Source organism: Colletotrichum siamense (genome assembly GCF_013390195.1).
Source record: "Colletotrichum siamense strain Cg363 chromosome Unknown KSG_Cg363_contig01, whole genome shotgun sequence".
Taxonomy (NCBI): domain Eukaryota; kingdom Fungi; phylum Ascomycota; class Sordariomycetes; order Glomerellales; family Glomerellaceae; genus Colletotrichum; species Colletotrichum siamense.
The window spans coordinates 768,719-792,885 of record NW_023501014.1 but is presented as its reverse complement, the minus strand read 5'-3'; the positions used below and the strand labels follow the sequence as shown (position 1 = coordinate 792,885).

The 24,167-nt window shown below is 51.1% G+C and overlaps 4 protein-coding genes across 4 annotated transcripts; 1 reads left to right on the top strand and 3 right to left on the bottom strand.

Moving 5' to 3' along the window:
- Positions 1 to 3,281: 3,281 nt before the first annotated feature.
- Positions 3,282 to 4,606, top strand: metE-0 (Methionine synthase; the record flags this gene model as incomplete). The annotated part of the gene is made up of 4 exons (XM_036632046.1): positions 3,282 to 3,531; positions 3,596 to 3,919; positions 3,972 to 4,187; positions 4,248 to 4,606. The coding sequence occupies 4 exons, from the start codon at positions 3,282 to 3,284 to the stop codon at positions 4,604 to 4,606; spliced, it is 1,149 nt and encodes a 382-aa protein (XP_036502348.1).
- A 2,846-nt stretch (positions 4,607 to 7,452) lies between these two features.
- Positions 7,453 to 8,080, bottom strand: CGCS363_v000196 (uncharacterized protein; the record flags this gene model as incomplete). Its single annotated transcript, XM_036632045.1, has 3 exons — positions 7,453 to 7,619; positions 7,687 to 7,749; positions 7,966 to 8,080. The coding sequence occupies 3 exons, from the start codon at positions 8,078 to 8,080 to the stop codon at positions 7,453 to 7,455; spliced, it is 345 nt and encodes a 114-aa protein (XP_036502347.1).
- Positions 8,081 to 9,585: 1,505 nt separating this feature from the next.
- On the bottom strand, positions 9,586 to 11,620 carry CGCS363_v000195 (uncharacterized protein; the record flags this gene model as incomplete). The annotated part of the gene is made up of 2 exons (XM_036632044.1): positions 9,586 to 11,487; positions 11,549 to 11,620. The coding sequence occupies 2 exons, from the start codon at positions 11,618 to 11,620 to the stop codon at positions 9,586 to 9,588; spliced, it is 1,974 nt and encodes a 657-aa protein (XP_036502346.1).
- Positions 11,621 to 19,429: 7,809 nt separating this feature from the next.
- On the bottom strand, positions 19,430 to 20,152 carry P4H3 (putative prolyl 4-hydroxylase 3; the record flags this gene model as incomplete). The annotated part of the gene is made up of 2 exons (XM_036632043.1): positions 19,430 to 19,970; positions 20,022 to 20,152. The coding sequence occupies 2 exons, from the start codon at positions 20,150 to 20,152 to the stop codon at positions 19,430 to 19,432; spliced, it is 672 nt and encodes a 223-aa protein (XP_036502345.1).
- Between the last annotated feature and the right edge of the window lie 4,015 nt (positions 20,153 to 24,167).

The window sequence follows — 24,167 nt, the reverse complement described above, 5'->3', positions numbered from 1 at the left end:
GCATGTTTTGTAGTGAGTAAGAAAAGGTGGGCTGCATTTAAAAGTAAACTCATGTGTATCTTGGCCTCTTGGGCAACAAATATCCCACTCGAAACTGATTTAAAACTACCTCTCGTTGCCAGTGTGCACGAGAAGAATAGTCCCTTGGGCGGTTGGTGACGGCATCTTTGTTGCTATCTGACTGACAACCAAGCACCCTGAATTCCAAATAAAATTCGTTGGAGTGTTCTATCTTGTCCAAAACTTCTTGCCGCTTCAATATATTAAGGCAAAGGTGAGCCATCACGGCCCGTCGCTTAAAGTCCAGAACTTAACGTCGTGAATGCCACAGAGAGCTGAACGTCTGGCCCCGTCACTGCAGTCGGAACCCATCATGTCACGAACGGCAAGTTGCTTGGCCTTGGAACATGGAGGGTCAGCGGGGGACGCATCGTTGCAATTTGTTTCAGGGTCCTTGGATTTGCTTAAATTCGCAGCGAGTGTATTGAGAAGCACGTTTGTCTCCCTCGAGCACCAACGTATGTTACTCATTGACAATCAAATTTACCTTATCCCAGCAAAACCTCTTTCCATATTGGACCTGGCGAATAGCTGTGGTCGATGTGTGAAAGCGAGAGATGACCCAATCCCTTCCGTTCCGCTACTTTTTTGCTCTGGTCCAAAAGCATAACATTGTAAAATATGGACAGGCCATCTGAAGAATCCTCTTCCGTATGCTCCGATAGTAGAATGACCTCAACGGGATCGTTGGAATCATTGAAGGCTACTGACTCCAAACCATCAACCCTAACACTACCGTAACTGCGCCCATCCTTTCCAAAGAACGAGCCAATCCCACCAATTGCATCCCCAATGGATATTCGGAAATACACCGCAACAGTCCAGAACTGCAGAATTGGATATGAAATTGGTCCAGCTGACTGGAACAGATCGTGCGTTGGGTTGGTTTTACTGACATCTAGATTATAGCGAGAGCAGAATCTGCCTTGGTAGGAAGAGTCTGATTGAGCCGTTGTTAGCGCGTACCGACCGCCCGCGTCGTAATGATTGGGCAGTAGATGGACCCCATCCAATACAGTCCTCTTGAACCACACGATCCAGTGTCGTGTATCGTTCCAATTGTTGAATAGATTGTCGTACTCAAACGTGATTTGCTCGTCCCACCCTGCCCGAGACCAGCTAGGAAATCCCCTACGGCGTCTCAAGAAACCGCCCCCGGAAGCGCTCCTGAAGAGTATGAAGTGACCTAGCGCACCTGCTGGAATCCCTTGCACCATGTCCTGTCTCAAAGTCTCTCCGACTCGTCGAATTGTACCTGCCAGAGCCCAAACTGCGTCTTGCGGATTTGTAAACACGCGAGCCGTGTAAATTTCCAAAAGTCGGGAATAATCTCGAAGTGGATTCGCTAGCTTGAGTACTTGCTTCAATTCTCGGGGTTGATACCACTCCTCATTCTCGATATTGACAACTGGATGGTGCTCATCACCAATGCACCTCTCAGAGATGTCAAGATGCCGACAGCGGAAAAACGTTTCGTCTTCGAAAAAGTACAGCGCTCGACGACTCAAAGCGTGCTCCTGAAATCTACACATAAGAACGTACGTTTCTCGTTCATGAAGTTCGAGCTGCACAAAAGCTCATATCTACTCACGTCCATCCTCTAGTATGATAGATCGTGAACTGAAGCATTCTGTCCAAGTCCACCTTGATCATCATCTGAACGCCAGGCTTGACCTCGACAGACTCGTTTAGGGTTCGACTGTTCTTCTGCACTCCGGGAAGACCGGAATTAGCGTTGCGCCCGCAGGCAGCAACTACTGTCAACCAAGATCGCTCAAAGATGTTATCCATCGTGTCAATTCCGCGACGAAGATCACCAGGATCATCTTGGACGAGACAAAGAGCATCCACCCAGACATGATTCACTCCGAGCTTTTTAGCAAGCTCAAAGGTGTCGGTGACTGTCTTCGGGAGGCTCGACCAGGCGGCGCGGAGTCCATTTGGCAGTCGCATTTGTTCAAAGATGGACTTCGTTAATCGGATGCTCCTAGCCCCACCCCACACATAGCTCAAACCGATGTAAGGAGGGACCTCTGTGACTTCCACAAGGCGGCATTCCGTGATGTCAATAAGACGTAGAACCGCCAATCCAGGGTATGCTTTCGAAAATGGGACGTTCTCCATGCCACACCCCTCCGTGTGTTTTGTCTCGCAGGTGTAGATCCATCGTCTAATTCTCTCGTAGTCGATGCATGGGTCAACTGTAGATCGAAGGAAGCGTGGCTTGCCGATAACTCCCAATTCTCTTGAGTCCCCCGTGAAGCAAATAACGCATCTTCGAATGCCATAGATGTAGAAAGCCCCTCCGCCCTCTGGCCCGATGTTCTTGGACCAAACCACATTCACAGGGTTCCGCCTGCTGGTGGCCACTCCATCATCCGCCGTAACAACATGATCTTGATGAATTGCCTGCGCCACCAGCTGACAGAAGGGGCATTTGCTGTTGATGACTCTGTCAAGATCGCCCAAGTCGAACCATGTGTTGTGGAGAGCATCCTGCCCAAGAATTGCGGGGTCCAAGGGTATATCTCCACAACAAACGCATAGATTGTGCATCGAAGCAACTTTCAGAAGCTTCTAATGAGCTGGTCAATCAGCGCCTGGTTTCCCGTCGTCTCTGATTGCCAAGTCGTCGCTTCAAGTTGATGAGGGGAAGACTCATGATTTTTGCCGGCTGGATCGGAGACTGGGAACATACAAAAATACATCTCACCGCCTGCCTATCAAATCCATCATATTGACGTAATGGTCAAAATCATTGGGGGCATGCCTGGCTTGGACAAAAAACTCACCCCTCGAGTGAAGGTCATGCATAGCAGCTCAATCACCAAGTAATGAGACCAATTTGTGCGTGAGCAAAGTTGATCATGCTATCAAGTCTGATAGCTTCGTCGCAATCAATTCCGAAAAAGGCCCGGTCCTTTGCGGATACCCCAAACTGACAGCGATCATCAGACGACGATCATGACCAATGAGGGTAATTATCAGTCAAATTCAAGTCGCCAGAGCCGTTACATTTTAGCTTTCGGCCCCTCATCCCGGCACCACTGCCGCTGAAGATACGTGGCTAGAGCGGGGCGTCGGACGAGTAAGCCACGGAGGCCATCTCCGACGACGCCAGATTTTCAGTAACATAAAGCTGCACGCCGGTGAACTCTCAACATCGAATGAGAATCGTTTTGGAAAAGCGCTATCGAAAGCATTGTCGTTGAGTCGAGGTCATGGGTATCCCTACGGAACTAGTTGGCAGTCTCCCCCGACCGGAGGCGTTGCAAAAGACATACGCAGACTACGACGCTGGCAAAATCTTCAAAGGTCAACTTGAGAAGGCTCAAGATGCAGCGGTGAAAGACTCGATCGATCGGTTGAAACAAACCGGCGAGACCTTCGTCAGCGATGGTGAACAGCGAGCAAGCTCTTTCGCGACGTATCCGATCACGGATACGTTGAACGGAACAGGTCTTGCCGAAGGTCAGAAACTCACTCACTTCTCTCACAACCATCACGAAAATACTTTATAGCTGAAGCCCGTTAGGACTTGCTGGAGATGGCCAATTGTTCGCCTACTTTGACGACGGCCACCACCGCCAGCTTCCCCGCCTCACACAGGGCCCGTTTAGGTACAAGACTTATGCGTACGAAAACTTCAGAAAGTCACAGGCATTTTCTGGTGGTCATGAGATGAAGACCGCTGTCATTGCCCCGAGCATGCTTTACCTCTTGTATCCTCTAAAAGGCGACATTGAGGGGTACAACAGGGAGCAGTTCACTCATGATCTGGTCAAGGAGTGTGAGAAGGACATCCGGGGATGTTTTGCAGCTGGGGCGAAGAGAGTCTCAATCGACTTTACCGAGGGCCGTAAGTGAATTGAATACTGGTTTTTTGGAAGCAGGCGCTAACAACGGCTCAGGATTGGCGGCGAAGAAAGACCCTAGAAACCCCTGGACGAATGAGGATCTGCTTCAAACGTTCGTGGACCTTATCAATCAAGTCCTCGCCAATTTTACTGCCAAAGAGCGGGCAAACATCGGGCTTCACACTTGCCCCGGTGGTGACTGCGACTCTGTCCACTCTGCTGACGTGCCGTATCATTCACTTCTTCCCTCACTTTTCAAGATCAACGCAGGTTTGTGACTTCATGCCTCGAGTACTCGAGCATCATCATACTTCATACTGACAAACAAAGGATACTTCCTGATACAACTATCCACTGAGAAGGACAAGCCAACAGTTTGGAAGGAAATTGGGCAGAATATTCGCAAGGATGCCGACGGCGTGAAACAGGTTGCCTTCATCGGCGTCACAAACCCGCTAGACCCTCGAGTTGAGACTGCGGAGGAAATTGCGGATGACTTGTGCGAAGCAGCGAAGTACATCCCGGTTGACCAGCTTGGTGCCACTGATGATTGTGGCTTCAGTCCGTTCAGTATCGACCTTAAGCCAAAGTACGTCAAGGGCCCGGACTTTGCGAGGGATATTGCCTTCGAGAAGATTGCGAATCGGGTCAAGGGGGCGAAGATTGCCTCTGAGAGACTTGGTGTATAGATAAGTATTGTACAAGGAACGTGTTGTCTGTACACTAACGAGAATACCTCTTGTCGCTGAAGGGGTCTTTATATAACGTACCTGTTGTCAACAACGTAGGAACATGCCAATCGAGTGGCATGGTAAGCTTTAGCACATAAAACTATGAATCCTGCATCAATTGGATCACAACCCTCTCACTCAGACGCCTGTTCCTCAAGTCCTGACCCCGACAAGAAACTAAACGTTGCTCGTCACTGTCGTAATATACCTGAGTAATATACGGGGGGTTCTGATGGCGCAGGAAACACCCAAATAGCCTTTAGACCACAACAATGTCGGATGCTAGATATTTAAGACGACATCTCCGACAAATGTGTCTTGAATATCCGTACGTACAAAGCTGTGTAGCCGCGGAGATACTCTAGGCATGAATACCATTTGGACACCCATGGTGTCACGAAAAGCGTTGGATTGCAATTGCGAGATGTATGAGAAGCTTCAAATAATCCAAGCTTATATGTGGCCTTCAATGAACACTCCATGCAGAATGGCAAGCAAAGCAGGTTGAATAGAGCACAAAATTCTTCAAGCAGGAATCTCCTACAGAGCCCAGGGGAAGTGCAGCTCCGAGAACCGACATCCCAGAGCACCAAACAAAACTCATGCATATTTAGTCAATCGGAAGTAATTCACTAGAAACCAAGCCCAAGATCAAAGTTGTGTGAGATCCGCATAACGAAGCAAGGAGGAGAGGGAAACTGCAACCTTCGATTACATGTGTGCGTCGCAGCCCTCCCGACAAACTCAGATCACATAATCTTAGACCTCTTTCTCACGATCCTCGTAGTATTATAAGTCAATACCGTGGAAGACTTCAGGAGCAGAGATGCGAGCATGTTGGTGTCTAAATCAAGATGGTTTGGTAAACCAGAACCTCTGACGATGAATAATGGTTGAGAACTTGAGTCGCACTGATGCTCCACCAGAGCGGGGTTTCCATGGCCTATACTTATATTTAGATTTGAGATCCTACCATAGATCAGCTCTTCTATCTATTTGAATGATCCAAGTTGGCATTGCTGGTCTATAACTACCTTAATTATAGCCGACGTGTTGAGTATACTTTTGCTCGTCACGAATCGTTCGGCGTTTTGCATTCCGTGTAATCTGCTACCTCAATTACCTGATGTGACAACATCTGGAAATCCTGCATGCCGCTAAATCTTTGAAGGCAAACCCTGCTGTGAAGGGACACCGAGGTAACTTGAGATGAGGAGGAATACTGTTGAAACGACATGGTTACTAAACACCAGATTTTTGGTATGATTACATTGGGAGGTTTTTCTGGCCCAACCCAGAGGCGAGGAATCCGGAGACTTCAAGAGAAACACTAAAGGTAGGTTGCGCATTACCATCCGAGATGTGGTGCATGAATTGTGTTGTATTAACCTGTCTGATACTGGAAACGACGAAGTTTTATAGAGGTTGTGCGCTGTTTCATGAAGCCAACATTTAGGTGGATGGTTGCGATCAGGCCAAAAGGCTTTCTAAGAAAGTAATTCACTCATTCATCCGCATAAATGACCTCCCATGAGCATGCTCGTATCTTAACACAAACGGAATGGCCACCCACGAGGCGCATTTCAGCTTAGATTTACAACGACAGCTAGAAGCCAAGTCAGTGACGTGTCTGCAGCTTAAAACGCAGCTGTGTGACCTTGGGCCGGCATCCCTTGCCCTGAATGCGTTGGAACGAATACACTCCAAAGGTCAAGGCAGAACAGAGGTAAAAGACAGCATAGGCCTTCTGTAGGGGCTCACATCATAAAACGCGAGAAAGTTACATCCGGTCATTCGGAGGGAGGTATTTGCTTCCCGGGCCCTGCCCTTGCCAACAACCACCCCAGAAATCACATTGGGCATACAGGTCTGAAGGTCTCAGATTCATGGGGGGCTTTTTAAGTAGCAGTACCTTAGTAAATCACCAAATTTTCAGTGCGTCTCAAAAGCGTGATTTTCCGGTCACACATCAAGAACGGGGTGGAAAGGACTACTAAGCGGCGCATCTGCGCTCGCGACATGAAAGCCGATGTTGCTTTTTATAAGGGTTGGGCTGTAAGACAATCTTTTCAACGCCGCAATGGTGTCTCATTTGACGGAAATGCTATCTAGTAAGGGTCCGACGTACTTACACAGAGAATTTTGGACTACTTCCATGTCGGCTAAATGCTAGTTCAACGCTCCTGGGCAAGCCTCACGATTGCGTAAGTTCTGTGTCTCTCTCCAACTCCCCCGTATTCTGCGCAAGAGAGCAGGGACAATAGCGGAGTATAAACTGTGAAATCTCCTTGGCTTACGTTGTATGGCGACAAGAAATCCAGTTGCTGAACACCGTTGGACTGCCACATGAGTGAGCATACCAGCCTGAGTAATTTGGGCCTCGGCAAGTACATAAGAGCCTGGGAAGGTAGTCCAATTGCAAGCGCACAATGTTACTCCATGATTCCTCGTGTCATCACCAATGAGTTCAATGGACAACTTTTCACGAAGGCCAGGCGGCGATAGGTCACCATTAGCAAAGCCTAAAAGTCAAAGATGCTTCCAACGCAGCAATGTATTCATCTGTATACCCTATGCCTCATCACTTCCCAACGACGGAGCGGAATAGCGGCATTGCCGTGTAGTCAAGCAAAGAAGAGGGAGTCCTCTTCATCAATGGAGGTTTATCTGTGAACGTAGGTCGTTAGCATGAGATCACACCTAAAACGCACCAAGTCATGACGCAAAATGCCCCTCCGTCCAAAAGTGCAAACAGAAATCAACTCACGAACAAGAGACCCCCAGCCCTTGGCCCGCGCCGAAACTCAAACCTCCTCCGTGGCGGAGAAGTACTCCGACTCACTCGGAGCACTGGTGCTGCCGTTGTCGTCATCGTTGGTGTCGGTGTAGAAGGCCGTATCAGTGAAAACGCTGCGGGGGGCGGGCACGGTGCGCTGGTGGGCGGTGTAAGTCTTGAGGACCATCTGGGTCGCTACATCCATACACTTGTCAGCATCATCACCTCAATGCCATCTAAGTTCAGAACGGCGACGACGTACCAGCGACCAGAGCAGCGAGGTGATCCATGTACTGCTTCTTGGTGGTAGCTATCTTCTCAATCACTGTAATATCCAAAAGTATTAGCCGTGCTTCCAACTTAAACGTTCATTCTCAAAATGCAGTGTATAGGGGTAAGGTATCAGAGTAACTTTGTAGATCATGTGAGTGGAGCCGAGGCAACAACTTATCAGATCTCTTCTATCTCTTGTGTATCTCATCATGTACCATTCGACCAGGGAAGAAAGCACGGAGGTTCTCGAAAATGAGGCTGCACTCACGCTGCTGGTCGCCAGGAGGAGCGGCAGCCTCCATCAGCCGGAGCGTCTCGATGCGGTTGACGTAGTGAGTGCACCAGTCGAGAGTCTCGTCGATGAACGGGAAGATGTCGGCCATTTTGGAGCTTGATGCGGTGACTTGGAGAGGGTGGGTGGACTGCGAAGATGAAATGGTCAACGGCTTAGCTATCAAGGGGATATAAATGACGGGGAGAGTAAAAGAAAGAAAAGTCTTCAGAATTTTAGGTTCGTCTCTTTCACTCAGGGACGAGCAGTCTTGCTGTGCAAGTAAAGCCCCACGAGCAACGCAATCGACTCAATGCGTCCGCATGGCGACGGAGACGAATGGAAAATGTAGCCAGACGTACCTGAACGGGAATAATCTCAAAACGCGCGTGACGGGCAACAGTCAAGATCGGGAAAGCCAAGACGTCGATGTGGTTTGGTGAAGCTGCGATTCGTGCGGTCGAGATGCCAAAAAGCTATCCTCCACACCCAGGCAGTGAAAAAGAACGACAACTGGCAAAACCCACGACGCGCTTTCTGCGTAGAACGGGCCACTTTCTGAGCGGCGCTGTGGAGCCAGACGAACGGTGGGAGGGAAAAAGCAGTCGAGCAGGGCGAGACCGCTTTCCGGGCGTGTTGTATCTGTGGGGAGGTGCTTGAACAGGCCTGCGTTGGCGAGGGAGAGGTGGGAGGTTAGAGACCTGGGGGAGGCCTGGGGAGTGGGGAGGAAGACGTCGAGGAGGGACATTGACAAGGTGCGACGGGTTGCGATCCAGCTGGTCACGTGGAGGGCAGGTTGTCGAGGACCATGTGATGGAGGAGCAGCTGGGGGAGATGCTTTTGCGAGAACTTGGAGGGTGATGGAAAAGTGTGTAATGCTGGTTGTTTCGTTTCGTTGCTGGCCACTTGATATATTTGAGCTCGCAGTCAAAGGGGGCCGTAGAAGGAAGCAGTAGCATCTGCTGGAAGGAGCTGGCCAAATGTAAACAAAGCAGTTGAAAGAATGATCACTGAAAAGTTGGCATGGCGATTTAGTACTCACCAGGATCTTTGAATTTCTTGCCCTGAGTTGGTGGTGCTGGAACAGGCAAGTCTCGGAGCCGTGGAGTCGGCCTTGGCCCCACTCCGGTGCCGATGCCGGTCCCTGACCCGGACCTCCGGGCTGGGAGCTACCCATTCAAGTACAACGCTACAGCGTAATTTCGACAAAGGAAGGTAATCGGCCTTGGGTATGCCTCCTTAATAAGCTTCTACGCCACAACGATATGATATAGTAGAGTTTCAGACTTCCGAATCGAATACTGCTGTTGAGCATGATACCTTTGGAGTACAGACGCTCTTACATCATCAAAGGTTGGATAGTTTATCATCATTTGACTACATCACATGAGCTCTGGGTCAGGAGCAATGGGTGTTGTCTAAGCTACTTCGTTTTATTGAATAATATGATGCGACATGATATGAACATTTGCTCCATATCCCATATCCACATCTTGTCGTCTGAACATTATTTTCATAGAATTATACATTAAATACAACGCTGAATATCGGTCATGATATGGGCGAGGTGGCCCGGGTGTCCTTTTTCCATCCATACATCCATAAACATTACTCGCATCAAAGAAGGGCAGCAATGACGACACCGGCGGCGGCGGCGACCACACCGGAGCCGAGACGGCCGGCGGCGTTGGTGACCTGGACCGGAGGGGTGGTGGTCTTGCTAGGGCTAGGAGCGGGTGTGGTCTGAGCCGGGGGAGTGGTGACGGCCGGAGGAGGGGCGGGAGGGTTGCTAGCAGGAGGAGCGGGGTTGCTAGCAGGGGGTGCGGGGCTGCTGGCGGGGGGAGCAGGCGTACCAGCGGGAGGAGGGGGAGTGCCGGCAGGAGGAGGAGGAGGGGGAGTTCCGGCGGGAGGAGGAGTACCAGCAGGAGGAGGGGGAGGAGTGCCGGCAGGAGGAGTACCCGCGGGAGGGGGCGCAGGAGAGCTGGCAGGCGGAGCAGGAGGAGCAGGAGGCTGGCTGCTCGGAGCGGGCTTGACGGTGCTGAAGGTGTGAGGAGGAACGCTCTCCGTGACCGGGCAGATGGTGGTTGATACAGGGATCGTCTCGGTGGTGACGTGAGTCTCGCCAGGGCAGTTGGGAGTTCCAGGAGGGCACTTGGTGATGGTGTGGACCTGGGTAGTGTAGACGGTGGATGTGGTCCAAGTTGCCGGGGGAGGGGGAGGGGGAGCAGGAGTGGAAGTCTCAGTCACGGGGCAGATGGTGGTCGAGACGGGAACGGTGACCGTCGTGATAGTGCCGGGGCAGTGGGGAACGTGAGGCGGGCACTTGGTGATGGTCTCGACGTGGGTGGTGTAGATGGTCGAGGTGGTCAACTTGTCGGTAGTTTTTGTGTGGTGGGGCTTGCTCGTGGTGTTGGCCCAAGGGGTGGTCGTGGGAGGAGTGTAGGTAGGGACGGTGTGAGAGTGGTGGCTCTTGGTGGTGTGTCCCTTGGTGCTGCTGACCTCGGTGGAGGACTCGCAATCGGTAGAGGTAGAGGGGGTGTAGACGGGCTTCGAGCTGCTTACGGCAGTCGAAGTAGTGTCGCAGTCCTCAGTGGAGGTGGTGGTTGGAGTATGGACGGGCTTCGTGCTGGTGATGAAGGTTGTGGTGGTGCAACTCTCAGTGGAGGTGGTCGTGGTCGTGCAGTCCTCCGTGGAGACGGTCGTGGAGTTGTAAGACTTGCTGGTGCTCCAGGTCTTGGTAGTCCAAGTGCTGTGACCCTTGGTGCTGCTCACCTCGGTGGAGGTGGTGCAGTCCTCAGTTGAGGTTGTCGTCGGGGTGTGGACCGGCTTGGTGCTGCTCACGAAGGTGGAAGTGGTGTCACAATCCTCGGAAGAAGTCGTGGGAGTATGGACGGGCTTTGTGGAGCTGACCTCAGTGGAGGTAGTGCAGTCCTCAGTCGAAGTGGTGGTAGGAGTGTGAACAGGCTTGGTGCTGCTGACGGCGGTCGTCGAAGTCGTGCAGTCCTCGCTGGAAGTGGTCGGGGTGTGGACGGGCTTCGAGCTGCTCACCTCGGAAGAAGTGGTGGGAGTGTGAACGGGCTTGCTGCTGCTAACAGCGGTCGAAGAAGTGGTATCACAGTCCGAGGTGGAGGACGAGCTGTGGACGTAGGTGCTGCTGACCGGCGTCGTGGAGGTGGTGCAGTCCTCAGAGGAAGTGCTGGTGGAGTGCTCCTTGGTGCTGCTCGGAGTAGGAGTAGGAGTAGGCGTGGGGGTGACATAGACGCTGGTTGAGGTGGTGATGACGGGAGTGCTGGAGGTCGCGGGAGCGGAAGAGGTAGTGGCTGGGACGGTGTTGGTGATGCTGTAGGTAATGCAAGAGCACGCCGAGGAGACAGCCTTGATGTCACCGCCACAGTTGTTGAAGTCAGTTGGGATGGCTGACGGGGCAGTGGTGGTGCCGTGGAGGAACTCGACGCAGAAGGTCTTGGCCTCCTCCTCGAAGCGCTGGTCGATCAGATTGCGGTAGCAGCCATCGTGCTCCTGGTTTGTGTTAGTGAGTGTCACTGGACATGGAGGCCCTCACGTGACGGGGGAGACATACGCAGAAGGGGTACTCCCAAGCGTTGACGGACGCCAGGGCCATGGCGCCCAGTCCCATGTAGAGGCCGCGCATCTTGAGTTGGTTTCGTGTGTTGTTGAAAGCGAATGACGGTGACTTTGAAAGTCTACCAGTTGAAAGCGAAAGTAGTATTGCCAAAAGGCTTGAAGCGACCGTGGGTGAGGAGGAAAGGGGGCAAGAACCAGAGTGCCGGAGCAGCGATGCGACCTTTATGAGAAGCCATGACTCCGGGGTGAGGTGGATGGGATGGGCCAAGTCGGGGTTGCGGCGGGCGGAAGCGATCCCATGCTTGATGCACCCATGGCCCCTTCATCCGCTCCATCCACGGTGACGGAGAGGCTAAGAATACGAGCTTGGTGCTGGAGCCGCAGTCGCCTCGTGGTTGATGTCCCGTTGCCCATGGACCCAGCCAGCTGTGCAGCCTAACCCAGCCATCCATTGATGTACATGCATGCAGAATTAGGGTAGGGCACCTTGGGTTGCAGGCTGGGCCGCTGCATCATGGCATTGGTGGTGGAGGTAGGCGATGGTGGGTGTGGTGATGTTGCTTAGCTTCGGACCACTCACACCACAACGGCGGCACCTCATCGGCCAGTCGACGGGCAGCAGTCGGCCCTTGGAGTACATGGTGAGTCGGCGATGGCGCCCTCCGTCAGCTCGTACCGAGTGCTAGCGTGATGGGCTGTCATGGCCTCCATGGAGACGGGACAGACGGCGGAAGACGGGTTGGGATGGGCTGGTTGCTGTCAGTGATCTCACCGGTGGAAACAGACATGAAGGGGGAGAGAGGCCGTACCTTGGATTGTAACGACGGGTTGACGCTAGAAGTGCGGAGGATCTTCAAGTGAGGAGTTAGGGTCCTCTTTTCCCAAGTCTATTGAAGGTGGCCCAGGTGGTTTTTCTCGTGTTGCTGCGATGATTGGACTGATGATGTCTGGACGTTTCTTGACGGATGGTGGCGCCGGGGTGTTGCTGGATCCGTAGAAGTCCCACCGATGCGGGCCCGTAAGGATGAGTCTAAGTTTCTTTCAATGTGTCCGGCCGTTTCTTTCTTTTCGCCGGGCTTCTTCCCTCTGCATGAATAAATGGGTTTGCACGTTGAGAAAAAAATCAGAAAGAGCCTAGAAGACCAGATGCCTCCTTCCCCCTGCCTTTAGGCGTCCCTTAGCGTGGTTTAGCCAGGGGTTGCCCAGCCGTCGAATGACAGTGACGGTCCAGCAGAGCCAATCAGCGGCAGCCAGAACCAGATTTAGGCAGGTGGATGTGGGCGGGCAGTTGCTGCCTCGCTGGGCAACTGCTACTGCAACTGCAACTGCAACTGCCCTGCACCTTCTTCCGCGGTGGAGAGTTGGAACATTCGGCTAAGGCGGAAGGGACGAACGAGGTGACGGGGTGACGGGGTGACGGTCCTTCCTGACAGCCATCGCTATCCTCTATCTCTCCGCACTTGAGGAAGGAACCTCTTGCCTTCCCTCTGCCTTTCATTCTATTGCCAGCTGGCTGTCTCTTGCCGTGTATGAAAGGGTACGTACTGAAATGGTCGTAGGCCAGGCGGCCGAGAGCTATGCAGCACAGCAGCGCGTACGCGCCCGAAGGCACGTAGAGCCGCCTTAACTACGTAACTCTACGGTTTTAAGGCCTACGATCTTAAAAGAAAAAGGAAAAGACTCTTTACGTTCTTTACAGATCTAAAATAAAAAGAACGAGATAAAAAGCTCGAAAATCCGCTAAAAAACGAGTGAATTAAGCCTCTCCTCTCTGTGAGGATGATGATGTCTGAGCTAACTTCTCGCCCCTTGAGGGGGGCTGGTAATCTGGCCTCTAAACGCCGAAAACGCCGAAAAATCCAGTGGGCCCACTAAACCCCGTTCCAGTACATGCAGACATAAGGTAGATACGTATCGTCAAATTTTCGTCTTCCTCCAATGGAAGGCGCAGGAATTGCCGCTCATTGGACTAGGCGAGAGGCAGGCGCTCCTTTGAAGGTTCCTCCCCAGCCTTCGTACGTCTTCTGTCGAGCTTCCACCTGCGAGTCCGACTTTTCTCTGCTGACGACTTTCCTGCAATCTGACTTTGCACGACCACCAAGACTGACAAAATTAACGTCCCGTCTCCAAGGAACGCCTGCTTCAATGCCAAGTCATCCTTCCCGTTTCGCAGAACGGTGCTGACGAACGGTCAATGACCACTGCCAGCACCAACGGCTCGCCCGGTCAGCAAGTGTTTGCAGTCAATCCATCCTTCAGCGTCCCATCAAGACATCAGGTGGCAGACGGCCTTCACCTCCGCCGCTAACACCAAACTGGACACGACAAAGACACACTCGCCTGCCTAAGAAAAGAAACAAAGCTTGAGGCTTTTTGGCACCCCTGTCAACCCATCTTCCCGTCGCCTGCTTTTCCTGTTCTACTCCAACCTGCAGCTCGCCGCCGCTTAGCTTCTCTTCCCCTCACGATGCATGATGCTGTTGCTGCCCGCCTCATCCCAGCAAGCCAGCAAGCTTGCGCGAGAAAAAGATCCCTTTGTACAGGGAAATGATGACTTACACCAATGAGGTAATGCCTGCGGATTTCCGCACACCCTCTCGATTCCTCACCAACCACCAGAGTACTTCACCACACAGTTGGCTTTCGCTGGCTTCCTACGCCCGGATTCCATCAGACACACATCGTCGGCCACTTTTGCTGCTAGTCTGCCACGCTGACTCATGAGGCCAACGCACAACGCGACATGGCCGCATCGTCACATCGTCGCTTGATCTAAATCTCACGATGGATACGAGCACCGCTACGCCCCCCGCCGGGGGCTGCGGCCGCGGGGTTTCCGCTCCATCGCAGGGCCTCACGTCGCATTGGCGCTGACCTTATTATTGTGGGCGCGAAAACAAGCTTCTTGACCTTAGACACACTGTCCCACGCAGATCAACCGAGACAATCGTCACCGACTCTGACTACAGAATTCTGCACAGCACTGGGTGATTTTGACCTTTTACGTCAGATCGTTGTCCGATCTTACCCATGCCACGGGTATCCATCCAGTTTGGAGAGAAACGGCTCGCGTCTGGTGTTTTCAGCAATAACACTCTGATCTGAGCGTATCTAGCATCGAGGATTTTCATCAAATGCTTTACGAGCTCAAAGATGCACGTGAGAAACCCTCATTTTATCCGTCAACACAACCCTTGCTAGCTATCGCCTGCAGAGTCTGACCTGATTACCCGAGTGGTCAGCTTCAGTGGCAGCTGGGCGAACAAGCCACTCCCACGCGCCGCCACCCCTCGTAACGTTGCTTCTCGCGCCCGATCACAGTGATGCGATGGGGGCATCCTCAGTCCAAGACAACAACCATCGCTGTCAACCACCATCTCATCGCAAGAAGCTTCTGCCAGAAGCTGGCTTCCCGCAAGCTTCTACTACGACATCAAGCATATTCAAGCTCTGATCTTCTTAGTCCCCCATCCAGTTCATCCCGCCGTCTCTTCTGGAGGTCTTGGCTTCCTTCCTCTACACCACCAACCCGGGCCCGCCGGCAAATACGAGGCGCAGCTGGGAAGCGACTCCTTCACGACAGCCATTGGTCGACAAACCGGCCATCACGGCTAACTCGCGCCGAGGATCTTCTTCCTTGGGATTGACTTTTCAATTGGCGACCAGGACAGCGCCGTCCAAATCAGACCACGCGCTTGGGATTAGCACATGACGTCAAAACCACTTATCCGCTTCCCCGTCCCCGCTTCACTGCGGTCTTTTCGCTAGGTCGGCTCGGGTTCCGGGACCTGTTGTGCCTGAGCCAAGCCGGCCAAGGATCACAGAACCTTTCCAGCGTGGAATCTTTCCAAGGCACGCTGGTGAGGGAAAAAAAACAAACAGCCGGTGCGTTTCTTAGCACGACCCGACTGTTTGGGCTCCACATGGCTAGTCAACCGCCTTTCTTTGTTCGCCTTCATCGGCGATTTTCTTATCTGATTCGTGTTGAGCTAGTCAAATTTTGCTCGTTGTCTAGGCGTTGTGCAATACGATACTCCAAGCCTGGGCCCCAGGAGAAGGGTCTTGGGTTGTGGTTTCGGATGAATTGTTCCATCGCCCACACTTTGCAACGCCGAAGCTTTCGTGATTCATATCTTTGCTATCAAAATATACCGAGAACGATAAGAAGCCGACGAATGAATCTGCCGAAGAAGTTGTAGCGGTTGGTACCGATGCCCAGTCACGCAGCATCACACTGCCGGATGCTGGTGGCTTCGAAAGGTCTTGCCGCCATGTTCACAAGCCTTCATTCGTGGCCCTTGTCTTCTCCTTCCTGATCTTTCTGAATACCCTAAAGCTGCCATTGGCAATACTTATCAGCTGAAGGCCCATGAATGTTAAAGATATCTCGATAGTCTCGTTGACAACCAGCTAATGATCTGAAGGCTTTTGAATTGGTACTGAAGATGACAAGTCTCATCATGTCGGCGCCGCCCCTGCACTTGAAACCATGCGCCACCTGGGTTGTATTTACACAAAATTCTTCGTGCCCGAGCTTAATTGCTTTTGCTTCCCCCCTTTAGTAAGGTCCTTGGTCTTTTGAGTGGTTCTACTATATATGGCATGCTCTGCCTGTTCTGGAACTTCAAACAGCGACTCCAGTTTGTTCTCTTCACAACGGGTGTTTTCTTTGAACCAAATATCCAAAGGAGACACGGCGAGGGAACCAATGATTCCTGGAAGCCGTGACTGAGATACAGCTGTGAGTCGACATATCTGGTGGCGGTGTCCGTCAGGGCCACCACCTCGAGTGTATTCACATTAATGGATCTGGAGCCCTGGACCGCGTTCACATACCCTTCAAAACGCCTGAAACAAATTAGGTCAGTCTGTTCTTTCGGTTGAGGCCGGTTTGAATCCTCTGTGAAGCGACGTCAATACCAGAAATGGATTTATTTGATGAGGTCGATGATGTTCAGTGCTTAAAGGAGTTTATATACTTTCCAGTCGGCTTCAACAGTTCCCGAATGCTTTTACAGGGACCACGTTGCGAGCGGAGGATATTTGGTGCGATGCAGTGGTTCGGAAACTTAAACCTGACGACTGCTATGTTATGTAGATAGTATTTAGACAGCTGCGCTGCCTTCGCTTTGCTACGAGACAACGAATGCTGGGGTCGAGAACAGTATTTCAGTTGGATGATGGTCGGTGATCACTTGCATATTAGACCCAAAGATTGCGTTAGTATGGATCACGATGCAGGTGGGCCACACGGCATGGTGACACAGAACCTTCCCATCGCCCCAGTCCGTCGTCATCCCTAACCTTTACGCCTGTGATACCCACGGGGGGTAGATAATGGCTACGTTTCTATTTTGTGCGTTTAAGTAGTATCTCCTGTTGTTGCTGTGCGCTCCTCCTCTACGCATAAACTTGCTAGAAGCATCATCCGATTGAAGAAACGATATGCCCATCTCACATTGCTGTTTGCCACAAGGTCATATCGGCATCTCACTTCTTTATACTAGCGATTATGTGCGTCATCGAATTCGACATATGGTGGTCCGTTCTATCTCAATCGCCGTCATTCAAGTCACCAAGTCTCTTCTAACGTCATCTCAGCAGTACAGGAAGACCGTCTATTTAAGCAGACAGAGATCCGTTCAATAGTAGAAAAGAAACCAGCGCAAAATAGAGGGTCTAGATTCATTGGTTCAAAAGTGAAGACTATGAAGGGTTGATCTGTGAAATTTGGCACGGATTCGAATAACAGGTTTCTATAAAGCCAGGCACATTCAACTGAGGGTCTTTGGCTGTTGTCTGTCACCAGGATCCCCGGATAATCCTGAGCGAATACGCACCGAATGGAAAAGATTCTTCGCAGGGCCGACAGCGTATGTTTTCTAGATGAGGCCAGCGCGGAATCGCCTGGTTCGTTATGAACTTGACTCAATCCCGTCTTGTTGTTGTACGCAGGCAAAGAACCCCAGGTGATTCGTTTGATCAAAAGCACAATTCTCCATCACATCTTTCATGTTCCTTGGCCGCCCACATTCTATGCAATCCTACTGGAAGCACCATGGACACATCTTGAAGAGTTCAGCGTGCACCAACCTGTGAATATAACGCTATTGGATGAATGAAAATGTGCAAGGGTCTACAATTGTATGTGAAAGTGATGGCGTCTTTTGAAACGATCCAGGCACTGCTGCGACAATGTGGTCAAGGACCTCAAAGTGCGAATCGAGAATATGAAGGCTCGCTGGGCCCAGAGTGACAGTGCTCCCCGTATTCTCTAACTTATTGCATAGGGCAATACGCATGATTCTCCCCGGACAACGGAGGGCGAACCGGGAGGCATCGAGACTTACTGGACATACCAGGTTGAGTCTATGTCTGAGCTGACCAGCACTCGGCTGGGATGGCAAAGTTGATACAGAACCCCAAAGAACTTAATATTTCAGACCTTTCAGGCTTTCATTCTCATGGAAGGCAAAAGAAACACGATCACGCCGGCATATTATATACTGGGTAGGCCAAAGCATCTCATGAGGTTGCACCGTTTCCCGCTATCCATCATCAAAGATTGAGCTGAGTCCATTTCTTATATATTGGCGTGGTGTGCTTGTGTGTGCTTGCAAAGTCCAACAGCAATGCATCGTTGCGTAGAACATTCTCTTACCTTAAGCTGTGCAGTCTGCTCTGAACTTCGACTTGCTTCCACCTGCAGCTGCACCCTCCAGCTTGTACCTCCTTGAATTGAATGCTGCACACCATGACGCCGGTAGCCTTCGTCCTGCCCATGGAGCTACCAAATACTCTGACGGCGACGAAGATAAAGCTCTCATGGCTGTAATTGATGTGCGTATTGCCTCGTCGTCGAGGCTTTATGCCACCCTTTCTCTGCGACCGTGTACAAAGGAAGGTGAGCGATCATTGTTTCTCGATTCACCTGCAAACAAGATTGGCCCCCCGTCAAAGGTCACCTACGAACTGCTAATTTGTATCAATAGCTGCGTGTTTCAGACCTTATCAAGACCTTATCAACATGTTCAATTTCCATGACATATCTGGTCGTGGTTCTCGCAGCTTGAGAGGTCCCGTCTTCAACGTCACGGAGCGTAAGCTACAGGTATAACATTAGCAACATCAGAAAGGACAAAATTGTAAAGAACCAATAAGCCGTCTATGGTAAGCTTGCTCTTTAATCGACGTAGGATGGGTAGAATACCTATGAAAATCATGACTGTCATTCAAGAAGCCGGTATCGCGAAAGGAGCAGGGCGTGACTCACTCCCAAGGTCTTCACTGCAATCGTTTGATCATCTTCAGCGTATTACTTATGGAACCGAAACTCCAATATGACTGGAAGCATTCGAGAGACATGTTCCGTTGTTGAGGGTCAACCTCTAGAGCTTCAGCGTGTAACATCATTTCCATATACAATGCCAATTACGGACTGCAGGCTCTTCTAAATGAAATCCATTGTCCTGAGTGCAGGGTGATTTAAGAGGTGTATGCTGGGTCATATATTCCTTTCTTTAATGGCACAGCATCTGAGTCTGGTTAGCTATTCTGTCTCTCTTTCACCCGCGGCAAGCTTCACTTGGGATCATCTCACCGCAGGCAATGTATTCTCATCGGAAGGTGCTATGTCAACAAAGTTGTTCACTATACGCGATCCTACATTCCCTAGTTGACGGCGGTAGTAAGACCCCATATCTCATTGACAATAACTGGTTTAGTCTGCTTGTGCTGAAGCTTGACTTGCGGCGTCAGTTTTTGAACCCGATTTCTCGTGAACAGACCAACTATCATAACTACAACTGATATGTAAAATTGGCGGCTTCATGTTCCTTCATGATGTTTCTTAGCTGGGATGAACCAAGCATTAGCCTTAGCCATTGGTCCAGATGTTCAATCCCGTCTTGATGCCTCCTTCTGGAGGCAGTCCCGCATGAGTAGTTCTATCATCAAGCTTCCCAGAGTTGTCCCAGCTCTTCCAAAACAGTGCGTTCCCCGCCACAGCCTTCACAGTCAAGGCTTCGGTATTGTCGCACTCGACGTAATTACACCAGCTTTTATCCTCCAGAGTCCAGTTGATGTTGAGGTTCGGGAACTGTGTGCCGCACTTCTCGCAGGTCGCCTCTACGATAGCAAAGATGGTCGTCAAACGATGTGTCGTTGAGCCATTGTGGTAGTCATCAAGGGGATCCAGGTGAGGGTTGAAGCGCTGACCAGCGCTGTATCGAGTCAGCTGAAGAGACTCATGCATGTTCTCAGGCGTGTACCCCTGGATTTCCGACGCGCGCTTGATTATCCGCCGGACGATGGGGTCCTCGTCCGGGAGGAATGCGGTGCTGCTGGTTCGGTCCGAGTCGTATAGGTTCGAGTTCTCCGCGTCTACGTAAACCGCCGACCGTTCAAATAGAGGCTGTCTGTATACGTGATCAGATATTTGCCCGGCGACTGATACGGACGCCACCTACCCCAGTTGCAGCAAATGGTTCCTCTCGGCCCACGAGAGGAACCCCACGACGTATATGATCAGAGGGTCATAACTCAGGATCCGGATGGAGTACGTCTTCGGCAGCGGCTGGATAGCCAGTACCGACGACATATGAGGAGACACCCGCGGCCATAAAAGGACAATCGCTGGGATCAGTGTCCCAAAGAATAGCAGACGGTTCCAAAAAAAGAGATTCACCATGTTGTACGTCTTATGGGCCAAAAAGGCTTAACCAGCGACACCACGTCCTGACAAAGGAATGAAAGCCCGAGGGACACTGACAATGCAGGTACTTTGCGGGGGTTCTTCAAGGATATCACAGGCTGATGGTGCTGACTTTCGGTCCGGTAGCCCATTTTAACAGCGGAGACCGACCGTTGGGGTGGGTAAACACCGAAAGTCAAAGTTTGAGGGGGAAAACAAAAGATATTGGTCGGCGGGATCTGCTGATTAACAGTGTCGGCTTTCTCCATTCAGTTACGTTAGCGCTGCCTTCTTGGCCCCCAGGATCAGACGAATCTTGATAAATACCCATGCCGTCACGGTGCGGCAATGCTATTGCCCCAACTCATTAGAAGTCGCACCCGGGGCAAGAGCAAAGCAGATCTCCTGCTATATCACGGCTGATCGACGAAACAACCATGAAGATCATCTCCAGATGGCTGAGCAGCACTCATCTCAGGCGAACAGCGTTGCACGGCTGATCTTTCCGATACGTATTATGTCAGTGCGGATATCCATCTCGTTTGGCCTCATCGCGCCACTCCCCCTTGGCCAGCCCAGGTCCCGGGAAACCTTATGCGCCGACTAGAAGCTGCAAACTTCTGACCTGGCGTCTGTGCGTCTGGGGTTCATACAGGACATGTTCGGACCTGCATTTACTTCCGGTGGGATATCAGGATTTTGAGAAAAACGAGGCTTGATGCCACACGCGCGGAAGCCGTGGACACTGGCGCGTTAATTGCCACATTCGATGTGTCGGCATGATATTGCGATGGAGTTGGGGCTAGATGAATGTGGAGGCTGCCACGGCTATGAGGATCGCCCCAACACGACCCGGACCGTCCCAAACTTGTTGGAAAGCTTCAACGGGAGCGTCTCCCAGAAACATACTCGGGTGAGGGATCTTCGTCGAGACCCTGAAAATCAACAAGAAGTTATGCTTCGAGATTACTGATTGCCTAGGTTGGATCCATGCCATTATCAGGTTAAAGTTGGCGACGGCTGTCTGGAGATACCCCTGGCGATTCATCTCTGAACTTTGTTGGGTGACGGGCCGGGCTCCTCTCACGAAAGGATAGCCTTGGAGACAACTCCCCATAGGACCTGTGATGGAAATTATTGCCGGCAGCTAGATCTTGGTGTCGTGACCCCTGGGTGAATCCTTGGCACCTCCGCGGGATGTTGCACGAGGTGGGAGTTTTTCTGCATCATATCCGATGTTTATACTACGCATGGACTGCCAGACTAGATAGTCGGTATAATTCTTATTCTTCAAGTGTAAGACTGTTGACGACCACATTCTCGGCGAAAGAGTCCAAATTCAAATGAGGATATCGTGATCGTGATAACCGATTGCATGTTGTCCAGGTGTTCCAAGCGGTGAACAACAACGTGAAACATCATCGGCAGGCCTTGCCAATTTTCATGACGGCTTATTTGGTTGACAAGCTAGGTCTCGGTATTTCCAGCAAAAGATGACTCAAGATTCAAGCATCCCATCGCCTGGACGAATTGAGGACGGTCTGGGTCTGCGGATTGCGCGTTTTATCAACTTTCGAGCTCCTCCAAGAAGCTTGGGTCTCGGGGCAATCCGACTTGGCTTCGTCTGACAGGTTGGCTCTAAACTATGACCAGTTGCCGGCTACCGATAGGAGTGTAGGATGCGATACTCGTGGACGGTAGTTCCTTTGGTGTGCGGCCTAGAACGCTCATAGGCACCTTTACGCACAGCTTTTAAGCTTATCCTTGCCTGCATACTCAAATAGTCCCGCCTGATGGATCTGATGTCGTCGGAGGCGTTCATATGCGAGGCTGGATCGGTCCGAAGTACACCTGATGATAAGAATATTCAGCTAGTGTCATTTAAGTCTCCGTGATCTCCCCGGTAGTCCCTCAGAGATCCCATCCCCATTTTTCCAGTTTCGATCACGTTTTATATGATACTTACTATTAACAATATATCAAAATGAAATTTGAAGTTGCCGTCGTCTTGTTCCTAGGTACCATCGCCCAAGCGGTCCCTCGGGCGATGGTGGTTAGTGAGGGCAACACCTATTTACGGGACCTTGAGGTAAGATCGATCATGTCCTTCTTATTACACGTATTTGTGAGAGCATAATAATTCTTGTCATAAACTCCAGCTAAAGAACGAAATTGCCGCTGGTACGGGTGGCTCAGCCCCTGAATGGGTTGCTCGACCTAAAGGTCAGAAGATACCTCCATCCGGCCCTAGTAGGAAGGGCAATTGAGGTAAGTGAATATTATAACGACCGGTCTCTCGATATTTACTGAGGTTCCTTAGTAGCAGGCTTCGGCTAGGTTTCTTATTCAACGTAGCGGGAGACCTGCCACCAAGGACTCTAATGCTACTGAACATTCATTTGAGCACCGGAATCAACATTTATCGACAGAGAATCGCCAAACAAAGCCGTCACCTTCTTTCTCCAACTCCGAACCTCAGACATTACCGGACCTCCATACTTTGGCCTTGTTTCTCGTTGGCCAAAACAAAAGGCGGAACAATGAAGAAGAGTTCTCGGACTTTTGTCGATGGGGATGGGGTTGGAAGAGAGCTGCGGCAGTGTCTGTCTCATCAGCGTAAACTTCCTCCACCTAAGGAGGTGGATACTGCTGATGAGACTTGATTTTATCACTGTCGTTCTCGAAAAAATGAGCTTGGGCTTCACATCATTCTTTTGGGCTCAAAGTTGACTGCTTAATCTGCGTGCGAGGGAGCCCTTCTCCCGACACAGTCAGACGATAAAAGTGCACTAAAAAGTAAATGGAAACTATCTCCATTTTTATTAGCTGCGATGATTGCATATAACGCTCGGCAGTCTAGATAAACCCGTCACCTCGGATCCTATTTTACACCTTCAGCCAGAAGTGTCAAAATTTGCTTGGAAACCAGTGAGAAAGTACACCTTCAAAAGCACATTTTAGAAGACGACGGCGCTCTATCACTAGAGCCTATTTAAAAAAATGTTTGATGTACTTCATACCCCGGTGTTCACGTTGATCTCCATTGGGTTGAACTCTAGAGTGTTGCCGCAAGGCGCGTTCGGAGGTCGTACTCACAGCTCAGAGTCCGCCAGATGAATTCCGACTGGTTTATCCGCTCAGGTTGAATTAAACCCCCCTTCTCCGAGCCAGATCAGACGACATGGAACCGTTTCCAACGAAGACGCCACAGCGCCACGGGTGCAGTAGTCTGCACGGGCTTCCCATCTCTTTCACATGCATCAGCAAATGCATCAAGAAGGCTCATCAACCTTTCGCTTGACTGCACCGGATTTCTCTTCTGTGGTCAAGCAACGTTCGTCTTTTCCAATAAGCGAGAAAGGCAGAAGAAAATGAGGTTTGCCTCAAACGGATGACAGTTCGCTTGAGCTTTGGGCATTTTTCGGATCCGCATCTTGCCTTGGTGAAACGAAACACCTACCAGACCACTTCCCGGTGGGCGCTCGGCCGAGCGGGGGTGAGGAGGTCGACACCAAGACGGCCTGAGGTCCAGCCGCGTCTTTCAATCCTTGAAACATTATTCTAGCGAGAAAACCGACCAAATGGACAGGTCCGAGAACACATGCGGCCCAAGATAGACTTAGTCCTGTCACACGATGACAGGGTGCACGGATGGATCAGCAATCTGCAGCGTGTGTCATGATATTTCCAGTCTGAAGAACTGATGTCTTGGATGTCGTGCCTGGCTGGCCTGTCCGCCCGGATCCGAACCCCAACATCTCCGCTGCAGGCCTGCCATCAATCGTACATGAGAGTTTTGCGCGATTATTTCTTTCCTGTTTCGACCAAATTTAGAAAGAGACTACAAAGGGAAGCAATAAAATCATGAATCACGTCAAGACTACTCCGTCCTTGCGGAGGAAGATCGACCGCACCGACATTC